This window comes from Eucyclogobius newberryi, unplaced genomic scaffold (genome assembly GCF_026437365.1).
Source record: "Eucyclogobius newberryi isolate DKJ021-1_F unplaced genomic scaffold, fEucNew1.0.hap1 SCAF_19, whole genome shotgun sequence".
Taxonomy (NCBI): domain Eukaryota; kingdom Metazoa; phylum Chordata; class Actinopteri; order Gobiiformes; family Gobiidae; genus Eucyclogobius; species Eucyclogobius newberryi.
The window spans coordinates 32,002,051-32,027,588 of record NW_027315823.1 but is presented as its reverse complement, the minus strand read 5'-3'; the positions used below and the strand labels follow the sequence as shown (position 1 = coordinate 32,027,588).

Sequence of the window (25,538 nt, the reverse complement as noted above, 5' to 3'; positions counted from 1 at the left end):
ACATGGGTTACTGAGAGTACTTGACCAAAGCGGTTACTGTAAAATAGGAACAGAGACAAAAAAATCATGTCTGAAAATAACATGAACAATCGTGTATAATTGATCTGTGTTGATGTTTCCCTAAACATATTTAATGTGTGGGCCATTTACATTGGACTAATGTAGAGGTCTGGTTAGTTTCTATCATCAAAGGCAACCAAAAGCCAACTTACTTTCATCGGTGCTTTTTTTTTTTAACAGTGACAGTTTGTTGATAAAAGATAATACTCCGCACATTGAACAGAGACAGGCAGTAAAAGGAATAACAATTTGTAAATGATGCACCTTCCTTTGCATAAACAGATGTATAGTGTGAGAAATTCAAAATACTATGTTTTATTTGCATTAGACCTACATTTATTCGGAAATATCAAATGCATTTTATTTAAATAGAATTGTACAATTAAAAACAATTAAGTGCTGCATCACAAAAAAACAACAATAAAACATTTTGCACAGTGTAAGTGTAAGAATATGACAAGACCATTTGACAATGTTATGAAATGTATGGTTGGGCTCAAGTAATTGCTAAATACATGTATAAAACAACTGGACAACAATAACTTTAACTTGTATCAAATCTATTTATTTTGTTAACATCAATCCACAAAGACCAGCGCTCTGACGTGATGAGTAACTCGTGCATAAGTGAATGTCATGCTGATTGTCGCCAGCCTGAGTAAAGTTACTTGGACATCTTCCATTCGTCACTTGTACGTGTTTGGACAATGAGACCAACCCACGCACTCTCCACACCAAACAAACCCGTCATTATCGAACGCCTCCTCAATGAAAATGTACATGTGTTCAAATGTAAGATACACCACCTATTTTTATATTGCACTTGTGGCAATTGCTTGTTTAAAATGCAAATGTTATTTATTGTTTTTCTACATGACTGAAGTTGTATAAATGACAGGCATGCAAAAAAGTACTGGTAGTTGTGACACTGAACGAGGCTGTACTGTATCATTCTGCACACAAGTTATTAAACGCATGTGCTTTACCTGCTGGTTGTATTTCTCTTGTTCAGTTATGGGGCTCAGAAGGGATAGACAGCGGACACGTAGAGATAAATATAATATTATGAGAATGTTTGTACCGGTAATAGGATGAATAATCTGCACAGGCATTTGGAATATATTGCTGAATATATTGCAACACACATGTGAAAGTTTCTTATAATTACATTTATGAAAAGGTATTGCAGTTGCATTGTAGTAGCTACTGCACTGTTGCTTTAAAATGAAAACACGACTATTATTAATTACTAAAGTGACGTGCCCTCAGCCCTGAACCTTAATTTGACTCATGAGGGAGGACATTGTTCAGTTGTTGTCCTCATTCTAATGTTGCACAATGTAACAGTGTCTGGGATCAAGTCAGGAATTTGCTTTTGCTGCTAATAGCTGCTAAACGCTGCATGTGAAATGAAAGTTAGATACTCTACCAGTGGTCACAAAATTATCTCAGGGGTCCCCAGATAATATTAGAGAAAAAAATGAAAATCATAAACAAGGCTTGACACCTTCAAATGCAGTCGTAAATGTAGATTATTATGTGTTGGCCTACCAAAGTCATTTTTCTAGGTCTATTCTGTACCTTCAAAATAAAATCAAACATTATACTTGAGGCTACTTTGATCACTTTGGGGATAGGCTTCTTTTTATGTCGGGGGTCACAACTGAAAAGAGTTGAGTACCACTGCACTTTACAATCATAAATCGCCCACTTGGTCTTCCTCCCGTTTCCTGGAAGCTCTGACATCAGCATCATTATTCTCCACCTTTCCTCCTGACACGTCTAATCTCTGCTTTATCAGGCTTTATCTCCAAAAAGTTATGTGGTAAAAAATGTGCGATTACAAGTACAAGTGCTGCTGTCATTTTTCAAAAGTAAAATACACATGAAAAATACTACTCAAAGAACTAGTTACGTTTTAATGCAATTTAAGTAGCATTAAATTGCTTTAAACCTCAATCCACATGTTCTCTGGGCTAAATCAGAGCAGGTGATGAATTTAGAGACAGCCCAGGAACTTTTTATGATTATACATTTAAATAAAAAAAAAAATCTACTCAAAAAATAAATACATAAATACAAATCTACTTAATTATGCAAGTATTTATAAAGTGTCCACTCCTTCCATCCGGACATGAACAAAGAGAACCTCGATATCTGCTTTTTTCTTGGTGCCGCTGCCAACCTCATTATTTATCCTCACTACTTAAAATTGAGAACTATTTACAAATATTTGCAAACGTGCCATAATTAAGAGCTACTTTGGGGATTGTGCCTAAAAAATTTACACCGACACACTGTTTACAAGTTCCATTACATGCCAGATAAATATTCCACGAGACAGCTGCTGTAGTTCATAATGAAAATGAAACTTAATTAATCTCCAGGGTCACTAATTGCTTCCAAATGTACAAAATAAAACAATAAAAAATAGTGCTGCTTATTTTTCTGCCTTAAAACCTGTGTATTGTTTGAAATGTACCCTACAAATTAGGTGTATTTTTGGCTCAGACAGTGAACCGGCGCTGAGTCACTGCTTTGCCCTGTCAAACATTTCACAGTGGGGGCTGAACTGAGAGCTTTGTGGAAAGAAATATTGATTACACTTTTATTGCAGTTTACTGGAGGTATAATATGTTTCACTGGCTTTTAAATCTGGAGACAGAAATCTTTAAACGACTTTGGAATTTGAGGTGAAAACAACATCTCAGAATACAAATAGGCTTACGTTTGGTGTCTGACCGCTCTATGGTCTTTAGGATGTAGTTTTCTATCCTTTTTGGTATATGACAAAAACCTCTTACAGGACCTTGCACCAAAAGTTACTTTAACAAATACACATTTAAAATAATTGTGGATTTCATCATACTAAGATTTTTTTGCAACTAAAATGTATCCATAAATAAACATCCATAGATGTTTTTAAATCAATAAAAAAATATTCCAATCATAATTACCAAAACTTTACATTACAATGGGTTGAATTTGTTAAATTAAATAGGGAAATTAGGAAATACATTAGCGACAGCACAATACATATGCTTTTATATCATTGCACATTTATAAAGAGGATAAATTATGTTTATGCAGGTGATTCCTAGAGATGGAACATCCACATTATCTTGAATTACACTGTATTAAATATACTATGAATTAAACATGTCATGCATTAATGTAACTGTCTTTATGTGCTGCTTGGCATAGACATCAGTGCTGTGCTTTCAGTCCATGGCGCTGTATCAAATGTCCTTCATGCCTTTAGCACATTTGTGCTTCAGTCTGTTTTATCGATAAATCAAATGTATTTTCTTGTGGCTGTGATTGGTCGCTAAGTGCTCATCCACATGAGCACAGCGCCTGCGTTTCTGTGGGCTTCTATTTGATCAGTAATTCCTCATATACGTTTGAGACTATGACTGAAAGTTCCCCATGTTTGAAGTCCTCTACTCGCTGGCGGTTCCGGGGCCGACAGAGCCAGTTTTGAACGCACATCAGAGTTCCACTTATCCACAGGCGCTCATGACTGGGTTCGAGCCGGGTAAGAGAAACTCATCCAGGGTAAGTTCAGCCAGCTTCGTAGTACAGACCTCATAATCCGTTTGTCTCCAGTCCACAGAGATTCATGAGTTAATGCCATACCACAGCACATTCTAGGCCAGTGGTTCTTAAACTTTTTGGAGGTACTGAACCCCACCAGTTTCATAAGCACATTCACTGAACCCTTCTTAATTGGAAAAATAAAATATGATTTTTTCAAATTCAAAACATAGGTATATATTTTACTGGTTCACAAAATGAACCATGCATCAACATCCCTGTGTTCAAAGAACAAAATCATCAAAACATGATTTTCACGCAAAAAACACATAATAATGAATATTCACTGTAAATCAGTGTTACTTCTGCTGTTGCCTTTCAGAGACCAGTTCAGAAATGCGTGGCTTCAAGTGCCACTCTCATGTCATTTTTGCAACAAAGTCTGTTCATTTTCTTCATTTTTATGTCCAGCATCCTCGAAAAGGATTGCTCGCAAAGATATTATATTATAGTATAGTAGTTATAGAAAAGGACAAGGGAAATGGCCCCAGAGGCTGTCCTTTTGGCACTTTTAGGGCCAGGCCGGTACAAAAACTTTGCCCAGAAAGGTGGGCTTTGATTCAGTGTAAAATATTAAGAAAGAAATCACAAGACGTACTATCATCAAATTCAAATCAAATCATCAAATAAATTGATTTGACTTGAAATTCCTTGCAGCACAGATAGGGCAAGAGGGGCGTGTCATCATGAATCATATGAGTCGGATGTGTGTCTTGACCTCCGCCGAACTCCTGAGATTGACTCACCGAACCCCTGGGGTTCGATCGAACCCAGGTTTAGAACCACTGTTCTAGGCAAAGCATGTGGCTGACCCTCCACCACCAGAGTAATGGCATAGTGCACCTTTATCGCGGCTCTGTAGACACACCTTATAATAATACTCTCTATAATCATTCGTGTTCGTTTTTCTGTCAAATTCGTTTTTTGACACGGTCTCTAAGCTCACACCACGTAGAGCCAATCACCGTTCAGCTCTCCAGCGCCGAGAGAAACCCGGAAACAGGCACTTTCCTCTTTTCTTTTCGAATAAATAAGAAACCAGAGATGTGAATATCAACCACATCCATCGTTAGGCAGTAGATTTAGATCACGGAGAGTTGTGCCACATCACATCTGGACTATAGTCCTCAATACTTCGTAACTATCGGAGCAGAAACGACATGAAAAGAAACGGCACGTACAGATTCCTATCCGTGTTTTCCTGCTTTGTAGTTTGTGCCTTTATTTTCATATTTTGGTACTTTATATTCTACTCCATGACGCTTTTTCCATAATTGACACACGCACACATACATATATATCAAAAGCTACGGCTATTTCCCACAGTGCACTGCTCTATTGACAAGTCCCGTGATCACATGACCAGCGTGACCAGGAAGTAACGATTTGGTAAGTGAAAAAGCAAGACGAAATGCTTGATTTTTAAGTATTATTTATGTACTGTGTTTGGCCTTTTCCTCTCATGTAGCTGCTGATTTTAATGACGCAATAACAGTAGTTTTAATCATATATAAAGTGAAAAGTGACGACGAGTGTAGCTTTATGGTTTGTGGTTTATGGTGTAGCTTATGAATGAATGGTACAAAACCAAGAGCTCTCTGATTTAAATATTGTATTCCTCTATTGCTTTGTTTATTTATGACATGCGTATCATAGCTCTGCAAGGCAAACATTTTATGCCAGATATAATCTTCATAATTTACTTTAAGCATAATGGAGCTTCAAGGCAAGACACTGCAGGTGAACAGGACAGAATCGATTTGAAACATCTTCTGTAGTTCATAATTACATGTAAGAGGAAATCTGTATTTCAATGTTTAATTTTTGAAAGCTAAAGCTTGAATAAATTCAGCTTAGAATTGGGTATCAACAAATGATTTCAAGATTGTGACGTTTGGTGTGTAAGAGGTGATTTTTATGTTCCTATAGGAGAAAAATGCAAGCCTGAAACTGACTAAATTAAATGATAAAACGTCTTTAGGTGTAGATTGGACTGTGGTCTTTCGCCTTAATAAAAATTACCTTTTAAGAAGAATTACTTAAGTCTATGTTGCACACAAAACACTCTATAAACATAACACATTCAATTGTAAATATAATGAACCATAAATAAATTGATCAGTACACTCAAAATTCATAATAATTAATTTGATTGATTATGAAAACGGTAGATTGCATGCATCTGATTTTCCATCCTATATTGAGCACTCATGTGCAGTATCAAAGGCTGCGGAAGATTCAAACAAAGCATCATACTCTCAGGTTGCTGATGTCAAATATTAATATATAACCTGGGAATATGATACTTTGTTTGAATTTGAATTTAATTTGTGTGTCTTGCTTATTCATCTGTAGCTCAAGAAAATATCTTTGGATATGGAAAAAAATTATCATATTTTTTCCCTTTAAAAACAGACATTTTTAATAAGCACCATTATGACATGACATTAAGTTAATTTCTTCAAATCTGAACTCCACTCCAAACCACATGCTTCTACTGACAGAGGACTGGCTGTGGATCTGTTGATTAAAAAGACCCATCTGATCATTGACAATTTGAAACTATTGGGTCTTTTTTAATTTTTAATTTGATTAATTGCACAGCCATAGCTAAAATTGTAATCGTTGTCATCGTTGTTAAATCAATTTATTTTCATTTTCTAGGTTTTGCAACTCTCCGAGGAACATTTTGATAGTTGCACCATGGCTTCTCAAGCTGGAGAAGGAGACGGAGCTAAAGCTGATCTGAAGCTGCAGTTTGCCCCCTTCAGCAGTGCCTTGGAGGCCGGCTTCTGGCACCAACTTACCCAGAAGAAACTTAATGAGTACAGACTGGACGAGAGCCCCAAGAGCATCAAAGGCTTCTACTACAACGGTGGGTCAACATTCAAGCATGGCAACAACTGATAAACCTAGTCTACTCTGAATAAACAAATCATCCAATGTGATGAAAAGTGTAAAGTGTCCCAACTCACCTAAACCTCCAAACCAAGTGATAATCAGAAGCCCACATCACCTTCACACAAAGCAAAGGAGAAGCAGAAGCCACACACAGGATACAGAAAAGTGCTTGTATAGCTTGTTTTTTATGTCCTAAATTTAAATTGGGTATTTGGTACTAGTTTTAGCCAGTGTGTTTAGAAGCTTCAAATGTATTTAAAGTTTATACAGAGACTGATATCTAAAGAGACACATTTATAAGTTATTCATCATAATGTGTTCTATTGGTCTATTTGTGAATAAAACATTGTTCCAAATACCACCAATCAAATTTGTATCCATATATTTAAATATATAATTAAATCTTACCATAGCCAGTGCTCATTTGCTGACAAGTTCATATATTTGTATTTATATGCATAGGTGACCCAGTTGGCCTACCAACTCGACTAACTCTGGAGTTTAGTGCTTTTGATGTGTAAGTATTTATCTAATATGGCGATTCCAGGGTTTGGTCCTTCAAATATTGAATTGACTTGTTTAATTCCATCAGTGAGGGACCAACTTCAGTCCGCTGCTGTCCGGCCTCAGGAACGCTGTACAACATGAACACACTAGACGCCTTTAAAGCCACTGATAAGAAGGCAATGTTGGAAAAGGAAGCTAATGAGGTATTACAAATATAACAGTATGCAGTAGTAGTTGTTGTAATATTTGACAATATTACTTTTAATCACAGTTGTCAGACTGAAATGTCTTGTTTTGTAGATATGGGATGCCATAAAGTCGGGAGCTGCCGTGACCGATCCATCCATTTTGTGTAGATTCATTCTCCTCACCTTTGCAGTATGTAAATTTCAATTTCCATTATTCTTAATCCATTTCTTCATAATATTGAGTGTCATGATGTTTTCATTGCTGTATTTTTCAGGATTTGAAGAAGTACCATTTCTATTATTGGTTTTGCTTCCCTGCTCTCTGTTTTCAAGAGGGAATTAAGATTATCAAGGAGCCTGCCGTCATTGAGAAAGTATTTTCTTCCAAACAGGCAAGTGCCTTAAAGTGTGTAATTAATGGCGGCCTTGTGACCTGCTTAATTGTTTATGTTCAAAGGGATCAGACAAGGCTATATTGCTTTGTCTTTAATTACCAATTTCAATAAGGAATAAGATATTGCTGTTGAGATATTGAATAACCATGGTATCAATTTGAATGCCATGAAGATGAATACATTTGTCTTCAAAAGTAACAAACGACAAAGTTGCAAAACAATCTCTCCATTTACCAAAACTAATCAGTATTTAATGCGGCCTAAATATTCATTAAGGTCAGAGTCGTAGTGACTTTGAGAGAGAAGTTTGAGAAAACACATTTGGGGTTGCTGGGTTGAAGCGCTCGTCAATCAGGGCAAATGAAAAAAACTGCACCATTCTAATCAGAGGAAAAGTGTGTTTACCGAAGAGCTGTTTTTGACTTAATGAATGAAAGAAAGTTGCTCGAATGAACCACTTCTCTCTTAAGATGGTGTCTTGAATGCACCACAGAATAGCTCAAAGATATTCTAAAAATGAATTCAAACTGTGTAAACGTTGCAAGATTACACCTTTTTAACAATAGAAAAATAGAAAAAAATAGGCAAAAATGTTCTCGCAATTAGTGAAATTATCTGCCAGTGCAGTAGGTGAATTTTACATATCAAGAATTCTTGAAATGAGCTTAACAATTTTACTTTTTTGGTGTTTATTTAGTAGTTGTAGAAATGTCTTGAAACAAAATAAGTCAGTTTTTGTCTAATTTTAAGTGAATAAAACTTTATTTTACTTTAGATTTATGAAATTTGTAGCCTCCCCACAGATCTGACCTGTAACTCGGTCTGGTGGCGTTACCTGCATGTCTCCATGGAATTAAAGTTTAATGCCATACTGCGGCACATTGTAGGCAAATCATTATCAGGAGACAAGAAGATAGCAGACCCTGGTGTACACTTTAATATATATTCCATGTATTCTTTTATAATGTAATGCTCCATGTCATCATCCAAAAAGATTAATTTGGTATTTTGAAATCATGATGTTATTTACTCGTTTGTCTCACAGATTTTAGCCCTGCAGGTAGCCTATGATGACCTGTGCGTTAAAAAGGGCACCACAGCAGTCCCTTATTTTCTATTGAAGATCAGTGAAGACTCGGTGCAGACGGCGGATCTCAAAGACTGGGACTCTTTCTTCTCTGAAACTAAGAAGGTAATGCTTCTGCTCAGTCTTGCTAATTTTGAGTTTTATTTAACATTTAATGCGATGACTTTTCATTGAATCAAATTTTAATTGATACCGAGCTTTCTAATCTTCAATAATCAGCTTGTTTTTTTTTTAATCCAGCGGTCAACAGCCAATCATCTGTTAGTAAAAAACATTTAGTTAAATTACAGTTGATCAAATGAGAAAATATAATCTGGATTTTTTTTTTTTTGCCTATTACATTGCAATTAGACCTCGCTTTGTTACAATAATATTGTAACAATGTAATATGTATATGCAACTGAAGAAAAAGCTGACCATAAAGAAAAGTGCGTCATCGTTGAGTGAGAAACCTCTCAATACATGTCTAAGACATCCGGAGTGGAACACATTATTGCCTACATCCACATTACTCCATCTGTGATGAAAAATGGTGCAGTGGACCTTGTAAGTTTGTTTTGTTTTTCATATTGAATATTAAAAACTCAGAGGGCCATGCGCAACCCCCCCACTTGACAGTTGAAACATTTCAGCATTCCAGGCTTTAGAGGTCGTGTTGTCGCATATTATCACATTGTTTTTTTTTTTATTTGCAAGAATTTGTTGCCCGTTGGCTTTATTAGACAGGAAAGGACGGAGTGAAATGGAGGATGAGAGAGAAGGGAGGACATGCTGTAAATTGTCGGAGTCGAGATTCAAACTCATGACACTGCGGCGGGCTGCACTAGCATATGTGCATATTGTGAATTTTTCTATTTAAATTCTATTTATTTCTGTAACGCCCAAAATCAGAACAGCAGTTGCCTAAATGGGCGACGTAATAAATGCTTATAATTGACATAATAACATACTTATTGCATACTCACACATCAATCGAACTACAATAAAACGGTAACGACAGTCACAATCAGTTAAGTTTTTCAATTATAAGTGTTTAAGAATGGGGATGAGGGAGAAGGGAGGACACACAACACCACTGCACTTGGAGCCTGGCATGTGTGCTGCCGCCTTAACCACCAAACCACCGGGCAGCACACATCAGCACCTCCTCCCGAAAAATGTAAACATTCCATTATAGCATTTTTAATTCATAATTAGTAATAGGCCACCTCCTAAAATACAATTGTACATTTCATAATTCATCATCAACAAATCCTCCTAAAAAAATACAAATATCAAATTAATTTGTAAGCATTTAAAATAATTAGTCATTTCATAAATACAATTATCGCATAACAATTCTAATGCTAACAAACTCATCTTTAACATGAAGTACTAAAATACACAAATTTAAATTTGTTATTGTGCTTAACCTCTAAAGCTCTAAGATCAATTTAATTATATTTATCATCGTCACTAAATTAATGAACAATCTTATCAACACCACAATTTAATTAGGGAAACACTGCTCAACTACAACTCGTTCATCAGAGTTTACGTCACATTATAAGTGCTTAATGTTGACAAGTAACTGGTTGTGTGTTCTACTTTGTGTGTAGGAGAAAGTATTGTCCCATCACACTGCATTTAAGGGGAATGATCAAATCAGAATTTACAAATCGACATCTGCTCTGATCGTAGTTGAAATAAGCCTCAGGCATTGTGACAATTTTTACAAAGCAGACACATTTCAGAATAAAGAATTTCAAAGTTTAACATGTGTCTTTTTAATATATTGTAATGTTTTTTTTAATCCAAAACTTTGAGTGCTTGTTTGTGACACTCACTGCTGCATAGCACTTACCGTCATAATAATCAGCTACTTACTCTCTTGACAGACATGGAAATGGATTCCAAAAGTAATCACACAGTTGTTTCTATAATTTATACCTATAGTTTCATAAATTTGATGTGGCTTGAATTGACTCTCATCATACATACGTGTCCTTAAAACCCCAGAAGCGACGTAGAAACATGCAGTGAATTTACAAGGACATTTCTCAGATTCATTGCTTTGGTTTTGTGTGTTTCCTCTTACTCTTCTGTGTGCTTTGTACCTCTGACAGTGCTGTCCTTCTCGTTGACAGGTTTCAGTGGGCGTCTATGATCCGTGTACTCTGTCCCAACATCCGGGCTGGCCTTTGAGAAATCTTCTGCTCCTTATCGCTTACAGATGGTAAATTCCGTGAATGTGTCTTTCAACGTACCGACAGAAGTGCATTTACTGCCCAAGATGTAGACGTGTGTGGTTTGGAGCAAAGCCAAGACTCAAGGCAATCTGGAGAAAGTTTAGTTTACAGCTAGTTGATTAGACTATTTGTGCTTTTAAATAATTGTTATGCTGGAATGAGCAATATATCAGTGCTATCATTAGTCATTAGTCATATATTGGTATTATATTCTACAGCCCCCCCTAGAAGAACAATGAAGCTGAAAATGTGTCCGCAGTAACATCACAACCACTACAACTGTGTGGCTTCAACTGGCTGGCATTTGGAAGAAACGATAGCATCTGTTTCTCTTTCCAATATAATTCCCTCTGCTGCCAGTAGATGGAGCCCAAAGGTCAGTTCCTGGCGTGGGAAAAGCCAGAGCTAGATAAAGTAATTTGACTTAAAAAAAACATGAGATGCCAAAGTAAAGGCCAATAACAATGGAAATGATGCATAATATTGTTCTTTAAAATATGTATATCAATATTGCCAAGAACAGAAAACATATGTTAATACATCAGCTTGGCACGACACGCACAGTGCCGAGCTTTCTCATAATCCTCACCCTCTCTAATGGGACATGTATTGTTCATTACCCGTCCTCATACATTACAACAGCTTCTTGTTAATCCTATTATGCCCATATGTGAAACGGCTCTGTAATATACACCTGCAGATGAGGCATACAGCAATAATCCGATGACATTTCAAGTGTGATTTGACAGCCATAGGTTTTATTAGTATGTGTAATGGGTTTTCTACTAAATCACAAAGACACTTCTTTAAAACGTTTACAGAAAAAGTGTTGTAACGAATACTTCTTCAATTGGTTTTAGCTATTCTTATCCAGTAAAAACGTTATCAGACCACAACTCAACATAATCTGTTTTTACTGGCCAATAAATGCATTACAGTGCCGTCGAAATCGCTTCCCCTCTGGAGGTAAATCATTAACCATGCTTCCCCACAGCCTCAAAATAAGTAAAAAGTAAATAAAGCGATACAAATTACCACTATAATAATTAGTTTAAATAGGCAAAATTACATTTAATTTGAATGTCTTTATTTGGTTTGTGCATGAGGCTATGAAGAAATGTTACAACACAGAGCCTCACTGCTCTACAAATATATGAGCCTCTGAGTGCTCTCCTCTCCCCTCCTTCTGTCTCCTCCTGTGCAGACAGGGCAGGTCACTCACCTGTCACTGCGGTGAATGAGGTCACTGTGGATCACTTTTACCACTGCAGGTCCACGAGCGTCACACACTGACTGCTTTCTGCGCAGTGCTGACTAACTGACCGCTGCACTTATGTTTCACATTTAACTCAAAAAGTGCATGGGATCAAAGCGAACAAGAAGCATATTTTGTGGTCAGTAGCGTAGCAAGTTTAAAAGTTGGACTCAAAAGGGCTGGGAAGAGGTGAGTGCAAAGGGAACCGGGACAGAGGAGGGACAGAGACAGGAGGGACAGAGACAGGAGGGACAGAGACAGGAGGGACAGAGACAGGAGGGACAGAGACAGGAGGGACAGAGACAGGAGGGACAGAGACAGGAGGGACAGAGACAGGAGGGACAGAGACAGGAGGGACAGAGACAGGAGGGACAGAGACAGGAGGGACAGAGACAGAGGAGAGACAGAGGAGAGACAGAGGAGAGACAGAGGAGAGACAGAGGAGAGACAGAGGAGAGACAGAGGAGAGACAGAGGAGAGACAGAGGAGAGACAGAGGAGAGACAGAGGAGAGACAGAGGAGAGACAGAGACAGAGGAGAGACAGAGACAGAGGAGAGACAGAGACAGAGGAGAGACAGAGACAGAGGAGAGACAGAGACAGAGGAGAGACAGAGGAGAGACAGAGGAGAGACAGAGACAGAGGAGAGACAGAGACAGAGGAGAGACAGAGACAGAGGAGAGACAGAGACAGAGGAGAGACAGACAGAGGAGAGACAGAGGAGAGACAGAGGAGAGACAGAGACAGAGGAGAGACAGAGACAGAGGAGAGACAGAGGAGAGACAGAGGAGAGACAGAGGAGAGACAGAGGAGAGACAGAGACAGAGGAGAGACAGAGACAGAGGAGAGACAGAGGAGAGACAGAGGAGAGACAGAGACAGAGGAGAGACAGAGGAGAGACAGAGGAGAGACAGAGGAGAGACAGAGGAGAGACAGAGGAGAGACAGAGGAGAGACAGAGGAGAGACAGAGACAGAGGAGAGACAGAGACAGAGGAGAGACAGAGGAGAGACAGAGACAGAGGAGAGACAGAGACAGAGGAGAGACAGAGGAGAGACAGAGACAGAGGAGAGACAGAGACAGAGGAGAGACAGAGGAGAGACAGAGACGGAGAGACAGAGACAGAGGAGAGACAGAGGAGAGACAGAGGAGAGACAGAGGAGAGACAGAGGGGCAGAGGAGGGAAAATGGTCACAGTTATCATTTTTTAGTTTTTCCGATTACATTGTGACCTGAAGAATCACAATTCATTATTGATTAACCAAATAATCTTGAAATCCCTAGTTCACAGTGAACATTTGAAACGGATCAGGAGCATTAAGCTTTGAGAGAAGACGTATACATGAACTGCACATGAACTGCCAAACAATACTCGTTCACTCAAAAATACAGGCGCTGTGGAGGAGTTTCCCTCTCATGAATTATACACATTATAAAGTTATTCTTGCAGTCCTAATGCTTAAATCACCGTGCTGCTGTAAATGTGTTTTTTCAGGGGGTCAAAGCTGAGCGAGTTGGAGGTGCTGTGCTTCAGAGACCGGACTCTGCAGGGGAGTCGCTCCATTCATCACAGTTTAATTTTCCAACTCAAACTGCCTCCTCTGGCTCCTAACTCAGGTGAAACATTAGGCTCTCTCTCTATCCGATACGTACACACACTACAGATGGTTTAAGTACTTTTTTAATCACACCAAACTTAATTCTATGTAGTATATTTTACCCATTTGTCCTGTAAATGAAAAAAAAGGGGTTTTTAATAGTTCATCCATTCCTTTCATTCTTATTAGAAATTGGGACTGTTAACATAGCGATTAACAATTTAAAACAAAATGGATAGTTTCAGTTGGAAAAAGTGACTCCCTAAAAGTCCGGGAATTTTGTCCAGGGTCTAAATTAGCATTCAAAGATTTAAATGAAGGGTTCCTAAAGACAAGCTTAATCCTATCCCTGATTTGGCCCTGATTGTGAAATATGTTGTCTAAAATAAACGTCTGCAATAAAAGTGTTAAAATAATAGCATTCTAACCTTCCATGTCACAAAGCCCTAATCTTAACCCTGATTTTAGCCTTATTAGCGTTTCCTAAAGCCTAATCCTAACACTAACCCAAATACTCACCTTAACCTTACCTTGATTAATATACTGTCGAAAATAAATGCTAAAGAAATGTGAAAAATGATATGATAGTAAGACAAAGTGCCCCATGGGAAAGGTCCTCAAATACACAAATCCCCAAAACGGAAAGCAGAAACCCCTGAATACAAGAGAGATGAAAAGTTTCAAAGTTTCAAATTAAGTTACTTTGTTTTATTATATAAGTAACACAGAGATTACATTCATTCATTCATTCATTTGTATTTGTCATTTATTTATACAGGGAATGAGAAAAACTCTTTTTCATTGGTAATAAAATACTGATTAAACACACACACGCACACGCACACGCACACGCACACGCACAGGCACACGCACAGGCACAGGCACAGGCACAGGCACAGGCACAGATAAAACTCCAGCTAAATATCCTGTCTCGGATCTCTGAGGGCTCTTGACACTGCAAAGATGGGTCAAATGCAGAGGACGCATGTCACCACAGGGAAATTAAAATATACCATTAAGGTTCTATATACATTTGTCGATAGTAAGTCATTGAGGAAAATACAGTATTGAACTTCTTGTATTATTCAAAATCCCAACATAATTTCAGTGCCATAGAATAATTAGTTCAACTATTGTTAAAAGTACTATAATTTAAACCGCTGGCATTTTTATGAAATCTAAATTATAGCTTCTGCATCAACCACTGCTGTTTTTCCCCTTTGTGTTTTTGTGCTGCCTCTTGTTGAAACTTGTTTCCATAGTGATTCTGGGTCTGGGTAAAGGCATTCAATTTTCTAAATATCAAAATGTCACACTGACATGTAGCATGGCAGCTTTTCAGCACCTGTTCTTCCCAATTACGTCCCTTTTAAGAGCCCCGTGTGTGGGTTTACGCAGCACAACCTTACGCCTTTACAGAGACAAACACTCCTATCTTTCAAATACACCCCTGGGTTTGCTCTTTTTAAGCTTGTCCAAAGAGTGTGGGCTGGGAGAAGAACCCGAAAGGCGCCATGGGACCCAGGATGGTCAATCTGAGTGAATGTATGGACCCTAAAAGGTAAACATGAATTCATAGTAAATATAATAGCTAGAATTTGAAATGCTCTTGATGAGGCTTTTTCTGGACATTATGCGTTTTTGTGAAAAAATTAGACTACATATGTAGAGTCTAATTTAACATTTTGTTCATTGTAAACTGCTATATTGATCTAAAATGACACTAATAGAAATGGGTTCAGTGACTTAATTGTGGCATTTCACTGTAGCAAGCAGCAGATTTTCATTGGCATGTTTTTTGTTTGTTTGTATTTATATAACAAGATATAATTGTTTTTTAACCTGGCGTGTATGATAGGGCGTAGGTGAAAAAACATGCATGAATCAATCAAAATACTAATTTGAGTAAGGAAATGGTAAGGAAACCCATCATATATTAAAAAAATTAGTATAACATCTCGTCTTCTTTAAAAGCCAATAAAAGGGACTGCGGCATTTCCTTTATAGCCCGTTATAGCCTCATGGCTAACCCTAACCCTAACCTTAACCCTAACCCTAACCTTAACCCGGCGCGGTCTAAAACGGCGCTAAAATGCGGTCAAATAGCGGCGCAGTTTCAGGAGCCGCGGCTCTGCAGACACTCCCAAAAACTTTAGCTGCCCTGGGACAGATTTATAGGGTTGAGGCTGCCATTCAGTCTCTGACCACCTCCAGTCACTCTCTCTTGTTCAAGGATCGAATCGACTCCCACCTCCCAACCTTCCGATTAACAAGACGACCTCTGACACCTGGGCAACTGTCATGCCTATAGTTTTATTCAATATGTTTTTACTTTGGCTGAAATGTTCCACAGTATGACATTTATCTTCTCTCTCAAGCATTTATTCAATACAGCTGTTTTTAGTGCTCAAAAATACAATTAAAACATGAGTTACGTATGTAACGAAAGTTCTATGAATTCCGGATGACCGCCAGAGGACGGTGCTTAGTACCTGGATATCTACATGTGCGCAGCACATAGGTTGAAATGAAATACCAACAAAGTCACATCGTGGACGTGACATGGGTGACGTCAGTACCACCCCATATATATATACCTGACGCACCCAGCGCTCTTTTTTTTTTTTTCGAAATGCACTCGCAAAAACTCATCCGGAGTCATCCGGAATTCATAGAACCTTAGTTACATACGTAACTCTCATTCTATTTCATTCCTCCAGACCACCAGAGGACTGTGCTTAGCACCTGGATGACTCATACCAACAAGGTCACGAAGAGACTGCTCTTACCAAGATTAATTGCAGAATGCAGAAGCAGATAACACCACTGGAGCCACTGGATGAGGAGCCGCCACATTCACTCTGTAGAAGCGGGCGAAGGTACAGGAGGAAGCCCACGTAGCTGCAGCACAGATGTCATTCAGTGGGACACCCTTCAGCGCGGCCCAGGAGGTGGACACTCCTCTGGTAGAATGGCAAGTAACTTTGGGAGGCTGAAGAGCCCTAGATGGATACGTCTGAAGGATGTATCGATCTACCAACCCTCTGTCAAAAGCCTCTGTTTGGAGACCGCAGAGCCTTTTTTGTGACCCCCATAACAAACAAACAGGGCATCCGTCTTGCGAAGCCCAGCAGTCACATTAATGTAATACCGCAGCATACGGACAGGACACAATGGACTGACATCAGAGTCCCCAAGTTCAGACTCTGGAGCATAAACAGCCAGCGAAAGTGGCTGATTAACGTGAAGAGTAGAGACTCTCTTTGGTAATAATGATGGGTTAGGCCACAAGGTAACACCAGACATATCAGAATTCCAGCGAATGCAATTGTCAGCGATTGACAAAGCATGGAGCTCCCCAATACACTTTGCAGAGGAGATTGCAAGCAGAAACGCTGCCTTCACTGACACCCATCTCAACTGAGCCCCATCCAATGGTTCAAACGGTGGGGAACACAATCCTTCTAGGACTAATGGAAGATCCCAAGAAGGCACTCGAGTAAGCCTTGGAGCCTTTTATCAAGTAATGTCTGAAGGTAGTTTAGTAGTACTGGGACAGAGCAGTGCACTGGGTCCACATCATGAGTCCCACGACACCAACTAACAAACAGTTTCCATCTGTTCTCATACAGCGCTCTCGTTGAGGCGGCACGAGCATTCAGGATTGTTTGGATAACTGCCTGGTCACAAGAAGTCAACACGGACTTCCATGGCCACAGGTACAGGTGAAGGCGCTCTGGGTGAGGATGCCATATGCTCCCTCCCAGCTGTGACAAGAGATTCTTCTTCTGAGGGAGAGGCCACGGTTTCCCATTGAGAAGTTGTAGAAGCACGGGAAACCATATCTTCCCTGGCCAATACGGCGCAACTAATAACACTCTGTGATTGCTAATGGCTATCCTGTGTAGCATTTGCAACAGGAGTGGAAAGGGAGGGAATGCATACAGGCATTCCGGCCACGGATGTGCCAGTGCATCTTGCCCCAGTGGACTGTCTGGTTCTGAGAGGGAAAACCACAGTTGACAATGTGTTGTCGCGCTCGAGGCAAATAGATCTATCTCCGCCATGGCGTACATCCCTCAGATTTCCTGCACCACCATCGGGTTCAACCTCCACTCTCCCGGTTGTGGTTTCTGCCACAAGAGAAAATCTGCAGTGCAATTCTACACGCCTGGCAGATGAACTGCCCTGACACTCTGCAAATGGGGCAGCGCCCACAGGTGGAGCTTCCGTGCCTCCACTAGTGAGTGAACAGATCTTGTGCCTCCTTGATGATTTATGTGGTAAACTGTTGACGTGTTGTCTGTCCGAACAAGAACATGTCTCCCCCTGAGGGCAAGAAGGAAGAACATGAGTGCCAGGCGAACAGCTCGCAGTTCCAGCACGTTTACGTGTTGAAGCCTCTCCCGAGGATTCCAAACACCTCTGACCATCCTGTGGTTCCAAATAGCCCCCCAGCCTGTAAGTGAGGCGTCTGACTACTTCCTCTCGACGACACTGAAGAGAGCCCAGAGGAACGCCACTGCAAAGGAACTCCTTGTTTCCCCAAGGCCGGAGATGCCAAAGACACCGACTGGAGAGCTGCACAGATCTGTGCTGGTGCAGCAGTGGATGCAGGTCCAGATTGTTGAGCCACATCTTTAAGGGGCGCAAGTACAGAAGCCCCAGAGGTATCAATGTTGACAAGGATGTAAGCTTGCCCATCAACTGAAGAAGCAGACCGAATTACACTCTCTGATTTCTCTGAACACGAGAAACAAGACATCTGTCACTCTTTGAGGGGACGGAAAAGCCTTTATGGTCACAAATATGATGGCAATGCCAATGAAGATTACCTTTTGGCTGGGAATCAACGAGCTCTTTGCAACGTTCACTGAAAGCCCCAATTGTGCTTTTAAGGGTCAGCTTAAACCCTTTTTATTTAGTCAAGCCTTTTAATTGCATTTGCTTTAGGGACTGATTTGACTGTATATTGTTGTATATGTATTGCTCACTGTAAGTTTTTTTGTGTTTTTATTGTTTTATTTTGTGTTTTGTGAAGCACTTTGTGACTTCTGTCTGTGAAAGGTGCTATACAAATAAAATTTACTTATTTACTAACAGTAGAATGGAAGTGTCTCCAAGTGCTTGTTCCCGACTCCGCGCGCACACAAGCCAGTCGTCCAAGTACGGCAGAATTCTCTTTCCGCGGGCTTGAAGAGGCGCAAGAACTGCCGCCACACACCTGGTGAATGTACGGGGCGCTAGAGTGAGACCGAAGGGGAGCACTCTGAACTGGTATGCTTGATCTTCGAAAGCAAAGCGAAGAAACTGTCTGTGGTGTGGTGCCACAGGTACATGGAAATAAGCGTCCTTTAAGTCGACACTTGTGAACCAATCCCCTTCCCTGACCGACTGCAGGACATCTGTGGTACGCAGCATGTGAAAACATAGCACCTTGACAATGATTTAGGCGCCTCAGATCGAGGATAGGATGAAAACCCCCATCCTTTTAACTGTTCTGAACTCTGAACAACTTCAATGGCACCTTTCCACAAAAGTTCCTGAATCTCCTGTCGGAGGGCCATGGACCTTACTGGGTCGGAAACAATGGTTCTTTTTACCCCCTCGAACTTTGGGGGACATCGTCTGAACTGAATTTTGTAGCCCCCGAATAGGGTTGAAAGCACCCACGGGTCTGTAACTAAGGCCTCCCAACGACCGCGGTGGCTTTGGCAAAAACTGCTGGGGGCCAGATGTAGAGTGTCAAACTCGACTGTTGTGGCTGCCTTGAGGCCTGGGGCGGCAGTCCCGGCGAACCTGGCGGTCATTTCTTGGGGCCCTGCCCCTTGGTGGCCGAAACGTGTGCTGGAGAGAGGGTGGACTGGCCTGACCTTGGCCATCAGAAGGATGTCCGTATCCTGGCAAGGTTGAGACTCTTGCCGCTGGACGAAAAGAGCTAGCACCTCTGGGCTGTTGTCTTGGCGCTCCAAAGTCTGCTGGGCAGCGGGTCCAAACACATGACCTGGCACAACAGGTAAAGTGCAAAGTGTACCCCTGCAAGACTCTTGACAGGGGGGACTGGGCTAGCCACACCTGGTGTCTAGCAATGGTCAGAGTGGACATCAGCCTTCCAAGCTCTCTTGACATGTAAGCAAATGCCTGAAGTGAAGCATCACTCAGCATTATCAGCTCCAGCCTCTTTCAGAGACTGAGAAAGGGCAATGGCTAGATGAGAGAGGGAGTTACCCAGGCGACCGATCCGAGCCGCCGTATCATAACTTTTAGTAATGAGGTCATCTGTAACTCTGCACTGAGGACGGGGGCAACGGGCTTCCGGTCGAGCAGCATCCGCAGGCGCTATAACCAGGCCCGCAATAGTGCCATCAACGGAGGGCATGCAATCCAATCCGTACTTGGTTGCATCTTGCATAGCACTCAAACTCCTGCATTCCCTTGGGAAATGAGTAAACGACTTGGGATCTGCCCAACATCATTGGCGCTCCTCAATGTATGGCAAAGAGGCCGGAACGCTGAATACAGGCTTCTGGGAGACTTTGAAAAAGGCACTTGTAGGAACAGCCGTCACAGGTGTATCTACTCCAAGTCTTGATAAGGCCAACTGAATAGCCTGGTGAACAGAGGAAAACTCAGGCTCTGTCTCCAAGGGCTCCAGGTCTGAGGAGCTGGAGCTCGCAACAGAGGAGTTAGGGGAGTGACAGCCTTCTACCCGATCCCCCAGAACATCTGCACCATCTGCTCTGAACAAAGTTTCTGAAGCAGCAATGGATATAGCATCTTCCTGAGGGTGATCAGCACTGGAGTCTGTCTGGTCTTCCTCATCATCCAGAATGGCACAGTGGGAGGACCACTAGGTTTCAGACCGAGGAGCAAAGACTTAATCTGAGCAAATTCAGAAGCCAAAGTGTCCACTTTGGCGGGCAATGCCTGATCAGGATGACTTCTCTTGGGCGCAGGGGCCTCCATGTGAGGATGCTTGCGGCGTTTATGGTCCTTAACAGGACTAGAGGCAAGAGTCAGTTTAGGCATAGTACTCTCAACCGCTGCCAGTCTAGCAGTCCTGTCTGCCAGTGGAATGGAGATACAGTTAAAACAGGCATCTTCTGTGAGAGCCTGTTTCAGATGTCCAATCCCCAGACAATGTGGACATAGAGTATGGCCATCTTCTGGGCTTAGAGGAGCCAAGCAAGTGTTGCAACCATGCAACAAAGATGACATCATGTTGTGAGCTTTCCGGAGCAAATTACACTCACAAGTTACTGGCTCATGTACCGCATTTAATCAGAAGGTGCGGGTGAACACGCACAGGCTACCGTCGCCATAAACTGAGGTAGTAACAACAGGCTAGTAAGCGGGAGAAACACTCACGAGTCCCAGACTTGCGGTGTCTCAGGAGCGGAAAGCACTCACGGAACACTGGTTGAGAAGTATAGCTAGCAACAAGACAAGCTACCAAACAGTCAAGCCGCAGGAGCGGAGTCACTCACGGGGCGCAGGTTATGACAAGATCACACGGGGACATTAAAAAACACTCACAAAATGGCGATGCCGCAGGAGCGAAAAACACTCACGAGGCACTGGTGTACTAGCCTAGCAGGCTCTGAATAGATACGCTAATGTTATCAAAGTCCGCAGACTAGCCCATAATTAGCTAAGAAAACTGGCCGCCCAGCATATGAGGGCTAGCCAGCTAGTAATAGTCGGTGTCAACACACAGCGTATCAATATTAGCAAAAAATACTCACTGCCGGTGATGATAACAGTAAAAAATGCGATACTGTCTCGCAACCTGCGGAGGACGCGACGCGCAGCTCCAATACGTGAGGCTCCAAGCAAGAACGGGTTGAAATCCAAAGCAATATTCCAAAGAAGGAACTTCGACCTATCGCCGATGCAAGAAATGTAGAAAGAAAAGAGCGCTGGGTGCAATCGGGTATACAAATGGGGTGGTACTGACGTCACCCACGTCCACGAAGTGACTTTATTGGCATATTTAATCTCGACCTATGTGCTGCGCACATGTAGATATCCAGGTGCTAAGCACCGTCCTCTGGCGGTCAGGAGGTATGAAATAGAACAGGTATTCTCTCTTTGAGTGGGGTCACCTCTCCACAGATCTGACCTGGTGAGTCCACTTGCTCGTCTCCATGAAAATATGTTTAATACTGCGAGACATTCCAGGCAAAGCAATAACATTTCCATGGAGACAAGAATATGTAAGACCCTCCACCAGAATAGTTACACGGTGCACCTTTAAACTCATCATGGTTTTATGCGTGAGAGAACAGAGAGTTGATCAGTTATAAAATGTATCCATTTAATGGAGTAATCTTTGGAGAAAAAAAACACTCCTTGCTTGTTAAATAGACAAGAGCGTTTGGTTGCTAACGTTGGCCCACTATACTCATTGTAGGAAATATTGTAATTACTGATCCAAATTACCATACACACAAAGACACCTGTTGGGTAAATATAATGAGACTGGACACCACAAAAGGTTCAACATGTATGATACTTTATTTGAATTGATGTATTGGTGGAAATATTGTTTACATAACCAAGCACTATTTTTAATGTTGCTATTGTTTGAGAAAAGGAAACTTTATTTGACAAAGTTGAATTATTTACCATTACTAATCTGTGTTTTTACTTTGTTTCTACGGTGCTCTAGATGCAAATTATAGCTAAATATTAAAATGCCATATCACCCTTCATAAATATGTTGATATATCATGAACAATGTGATATTACCCACCCTTTAAACACACACTTTCTTCCTTATATCTACAGAGTGAGTGGCAACATTCCGGTATGCGTTAAAATACCTTGGTTTTGTAGTAGCAAAAAAAAAGAAAAAATAATATATTGCAATGCTTGTTATGGAAATGCTCATTTGAATATCAAGTATATTAAATAATAATTAAAACTATTGAGATCATTAATTATAAAATGAGCAGAAACGTCCTGTGTCAAACAAGGATATAAAGTGTTACGTTAAGTCTGCCCTCCTCATTTTATGATTCATTTACATTTTGTTCAATACTTGAACCTCAACCAAGACCTTTACAGGAACATTTCATCAGCACATTCAAATATTTAAAATATTGTTATAGATATGCAACATTTAAAAAATAAAATCCAGATATTCATTTGTATCAATATCAACGACCCCTCTTGGTTTTCAGACTTGCTGAATCCTCGGTGGACCTCAATCTAAAGCTGATGCGCTGGAGGCTGGTTCCTTCTCTGGATCTGGACAAAGTCATCAGCACCAAGTGTCTTCTGCTCGGGGCAGGGACTCTGGGCTGCAACGTGGCCCGGACACTCATGGTAAAAACACCTCAAACTTAATACATCTGGCACTGTGTTTTTCCTTCTTCCTTCTCGTCCATTTGTTTTGTATTTGATTAGGTGTTTTTGGAAAGAAGTAATGTCGTTTTATGCGGTTGTTGTCTACGTAGACTCTTGGCCATATCTTCTCAAATCCATTCCCGACTATGTGGTTTTACGAGTTGACTTTTATGTGGGTATCTTTTTGAACGATCGGAGGGAGAGAACAAACAAACTCTACAGGGTTTTAAAAACAAATTGCAGTATTAGACACTAAAAGAAGAGTGAAAAATGTATTACTATTTCCTCACACGAAATAGAGTATTGATCATAATAAAGGTGGCTGGATCCATGCTGACTGTCTTTGCAGGCTTTATAGAACAGCAAAATACAGTCAAAATGCTCTTAGCTGGAGCTTAATTCTTCTTTTCCTTGTGACACGTTCAATAAAGGTTTTCTGTTTGTTTAAATTTCAGTTTTGAATAATAGTATTTAATTCCATCTGGTGGATCACGAAGCACGGACAAAATGTATGATTCTTGCCAGCAAAATTGTTAAATTGAATGAATAGAAATTAAGGTTTTGTGATTTTTGTCATGTCTGTGATTTTAATACATTGTCTTCCTGTTTTGTGAAGCACTTTGAATTGCCTTCTATACGAATTGTGCTTGACGAATAAACTTTCATTGCCTTAATTAAAATGTATGCCAAATTTCTGTAAATACCAGCAAGTATTTTTCCTGCTGTGTGAAGCACTTTGAATTGCCTTGTGTATGAAATGTGCTCTACAAATAAACTTGCCTTGCCTTGCCTAAACATTGCCATTCTGTGAAATTCTTGAATCATGATTTTGTTTATTTTGTTAAGTTATTAGGTTAAGTTTGTTCATTTAGCTGACTTTTGAGAAAAATGTGCTGATCTCTTACAGTAAATTATCAAAATGTTGAGACGATTAATAGCATGTAAAAATGACAAATGAGTGATGTTTTTGACTTTGTTTTCCAGGGCTGGGGCGTCAGACACATCACGTTTGTGGACAATGCAAAGATCTCGTACTCAAACCCCGTCCGTCAGCCTCTGTACGAGTTTGAGGACTGTCTGGGAGGAGGAAAGTCCAAGGCCACGGCCGCTGTGGACCGTCTCAACAAGATCTTTCCCGGAGTGGTAAGTGGAAGCACTAAAAATACTTTAAGGACACATATTGTGCAAAATTTACTTTCCTAAACACAGAGCTGTTCGTTCCACTCGTTGTTCTGGACAACACATGAAACATGAGCGTGTGCACACTCCCGGTGCTCTCTCAGTCGCACTGTGACTGTCTGTGTCTGTGACAGAGAAGTTCCTTTGAATCTGTAAATGGATTTATGAACCACGATTTGACCTAAGATAAAACTCCTGCTTCAGACTGAGCACATGAGCGAGGTTTGTTTGAATGACACGCTGAGGCAAGACTTAGATCTAATACGTTAATTTGTCTTTATGTTTGGATCGACTCAAATGATCCCACATGTACAACATGTAGCCCAGAGTCTGACCCAGACTCAGAATTCTCTTCATTATTTGGAACAGACAGTTTGCTCTTAATGGTCCCCCTGTTTAAATAAATGAAATAATGCTTTGCCAGACCCAGGCGCGCACACTCACAGAAGTGACCAATGTTTTTACAGTCCACATGTATTTTTATTGGCATGTGTCACATGCTTTTGTCATTTGTTCTTTACCTGCACTCATGCTCACGCTGCTATCGCTCAGTCAGGAAGGGCATCCGTGTCACTCACTCCTTTGACCATTTAGACCTCCATGTGCACTTAATGTGTGTGAACAGAGCCATGGTCAAACCTCATGCTCACTCAAACAAAAGTCTGAAGCATAACCAAAACATTATCTGCAAAAAAGCCTGCCTGATTAGTGTAAAGTGTAGGTGTCTAAAACACAATTTATTCTGTTGTTTCAAAAGTAAATTTGAGGGGGATCAATGCAGTCACTTTTATTTGAATTTTTGTATAAAGTTCGATGTGACTGCTGCTCTCTGTCCCCTCTGTCTGAGTCAGCTGCTGATTATCAGCTCATGTTTATGTAAAGCTCACTCAGAAGTCACTTTGCATGGCCTTTTTAGGGCGTTTTGGGGCTGTGGAGAGTGCCTGACATGACGTGGCTTTGTGTAGGCTGATTTCAGCTGCAGGTGCGAGCTATAAAGTGTAATTTTGTGGTGGGTGTTTTAGGCATGTTTATGCACTTGCTTAGCAAATTTCTACGTACTCCTTTATAGATGAGGCCCCTGATCTGTGGGGACGTGAGTGGTATGTTGCCCTATATAGTAGAACATGCAAATGGAGGCAAGCGGATGTCTGATGCTTCACGGGAAAAGTTACGTTGTGAACCTTTTAATGGCTT

At 40.6% G+C, this 25,538-nt stretch overlaps 1 protein-coding gene across 1 annotated transcript in view; it reads left to right on the top strand.

The window, feature by feature from the left end:
• The first annotated feature begins 4,626 nt into the window (after window positions 1-4,626).
• The window catches only part of atg7 (ATG7 autophagy related 7 homolog (S. cerevisiae)), an 81,060-nt gene continuing 60,148 nt past the window's right edge, over window positions 4,627-25,538 (top strand). The window contains exons 1-12 of the mRNA XM_072452666.1: window positions 4,627-5,046; window positions 6,322-6,532; window positions 7,021-7,075; window positions 7,151-7,268; window positions 7,366-7,443; window positions 7,529-7,645; window positions 8,694-8,840; window positions 10,862-10,950; window positions 13,712-13,833; window positions 15,285-15,375; window positions 23,000-23,144; window positions 24,150-24,308. Of these exons, the coding sequence (XP_072308767.1) occupies window positions 6,361-6,532; window positions 7,021-7,075; window positions 7,151-7,268; window positions 7,366-7,443; window positions 7,529-7,645; window positions 8,694-8,840; window positions 10,862-10,950; window positions 13,712-13,833; window positions 15,285-15,375; window positions 23,000-23,144; window positions 24,150-24,308 (1,293 nt within the window). The 5' untranslated portion in view covers window positions 4,627-5,046; window positions 6,322-6,360. The remainder of the gene's footprint in view (window positions 5,047-6,321; window positions 6,533-7,020; window positions 7,076-7,150; window positions 7,269-7,365; window positions 7,444-7,528; window positions 7,646-8,693; window positions 8,841-10,861; window positions 10,951-13,711; window positions 13,834-15,284; window positions 15,376-22,999; window positions 23,145-24,149; window positions 24,309-25,538) is intronic.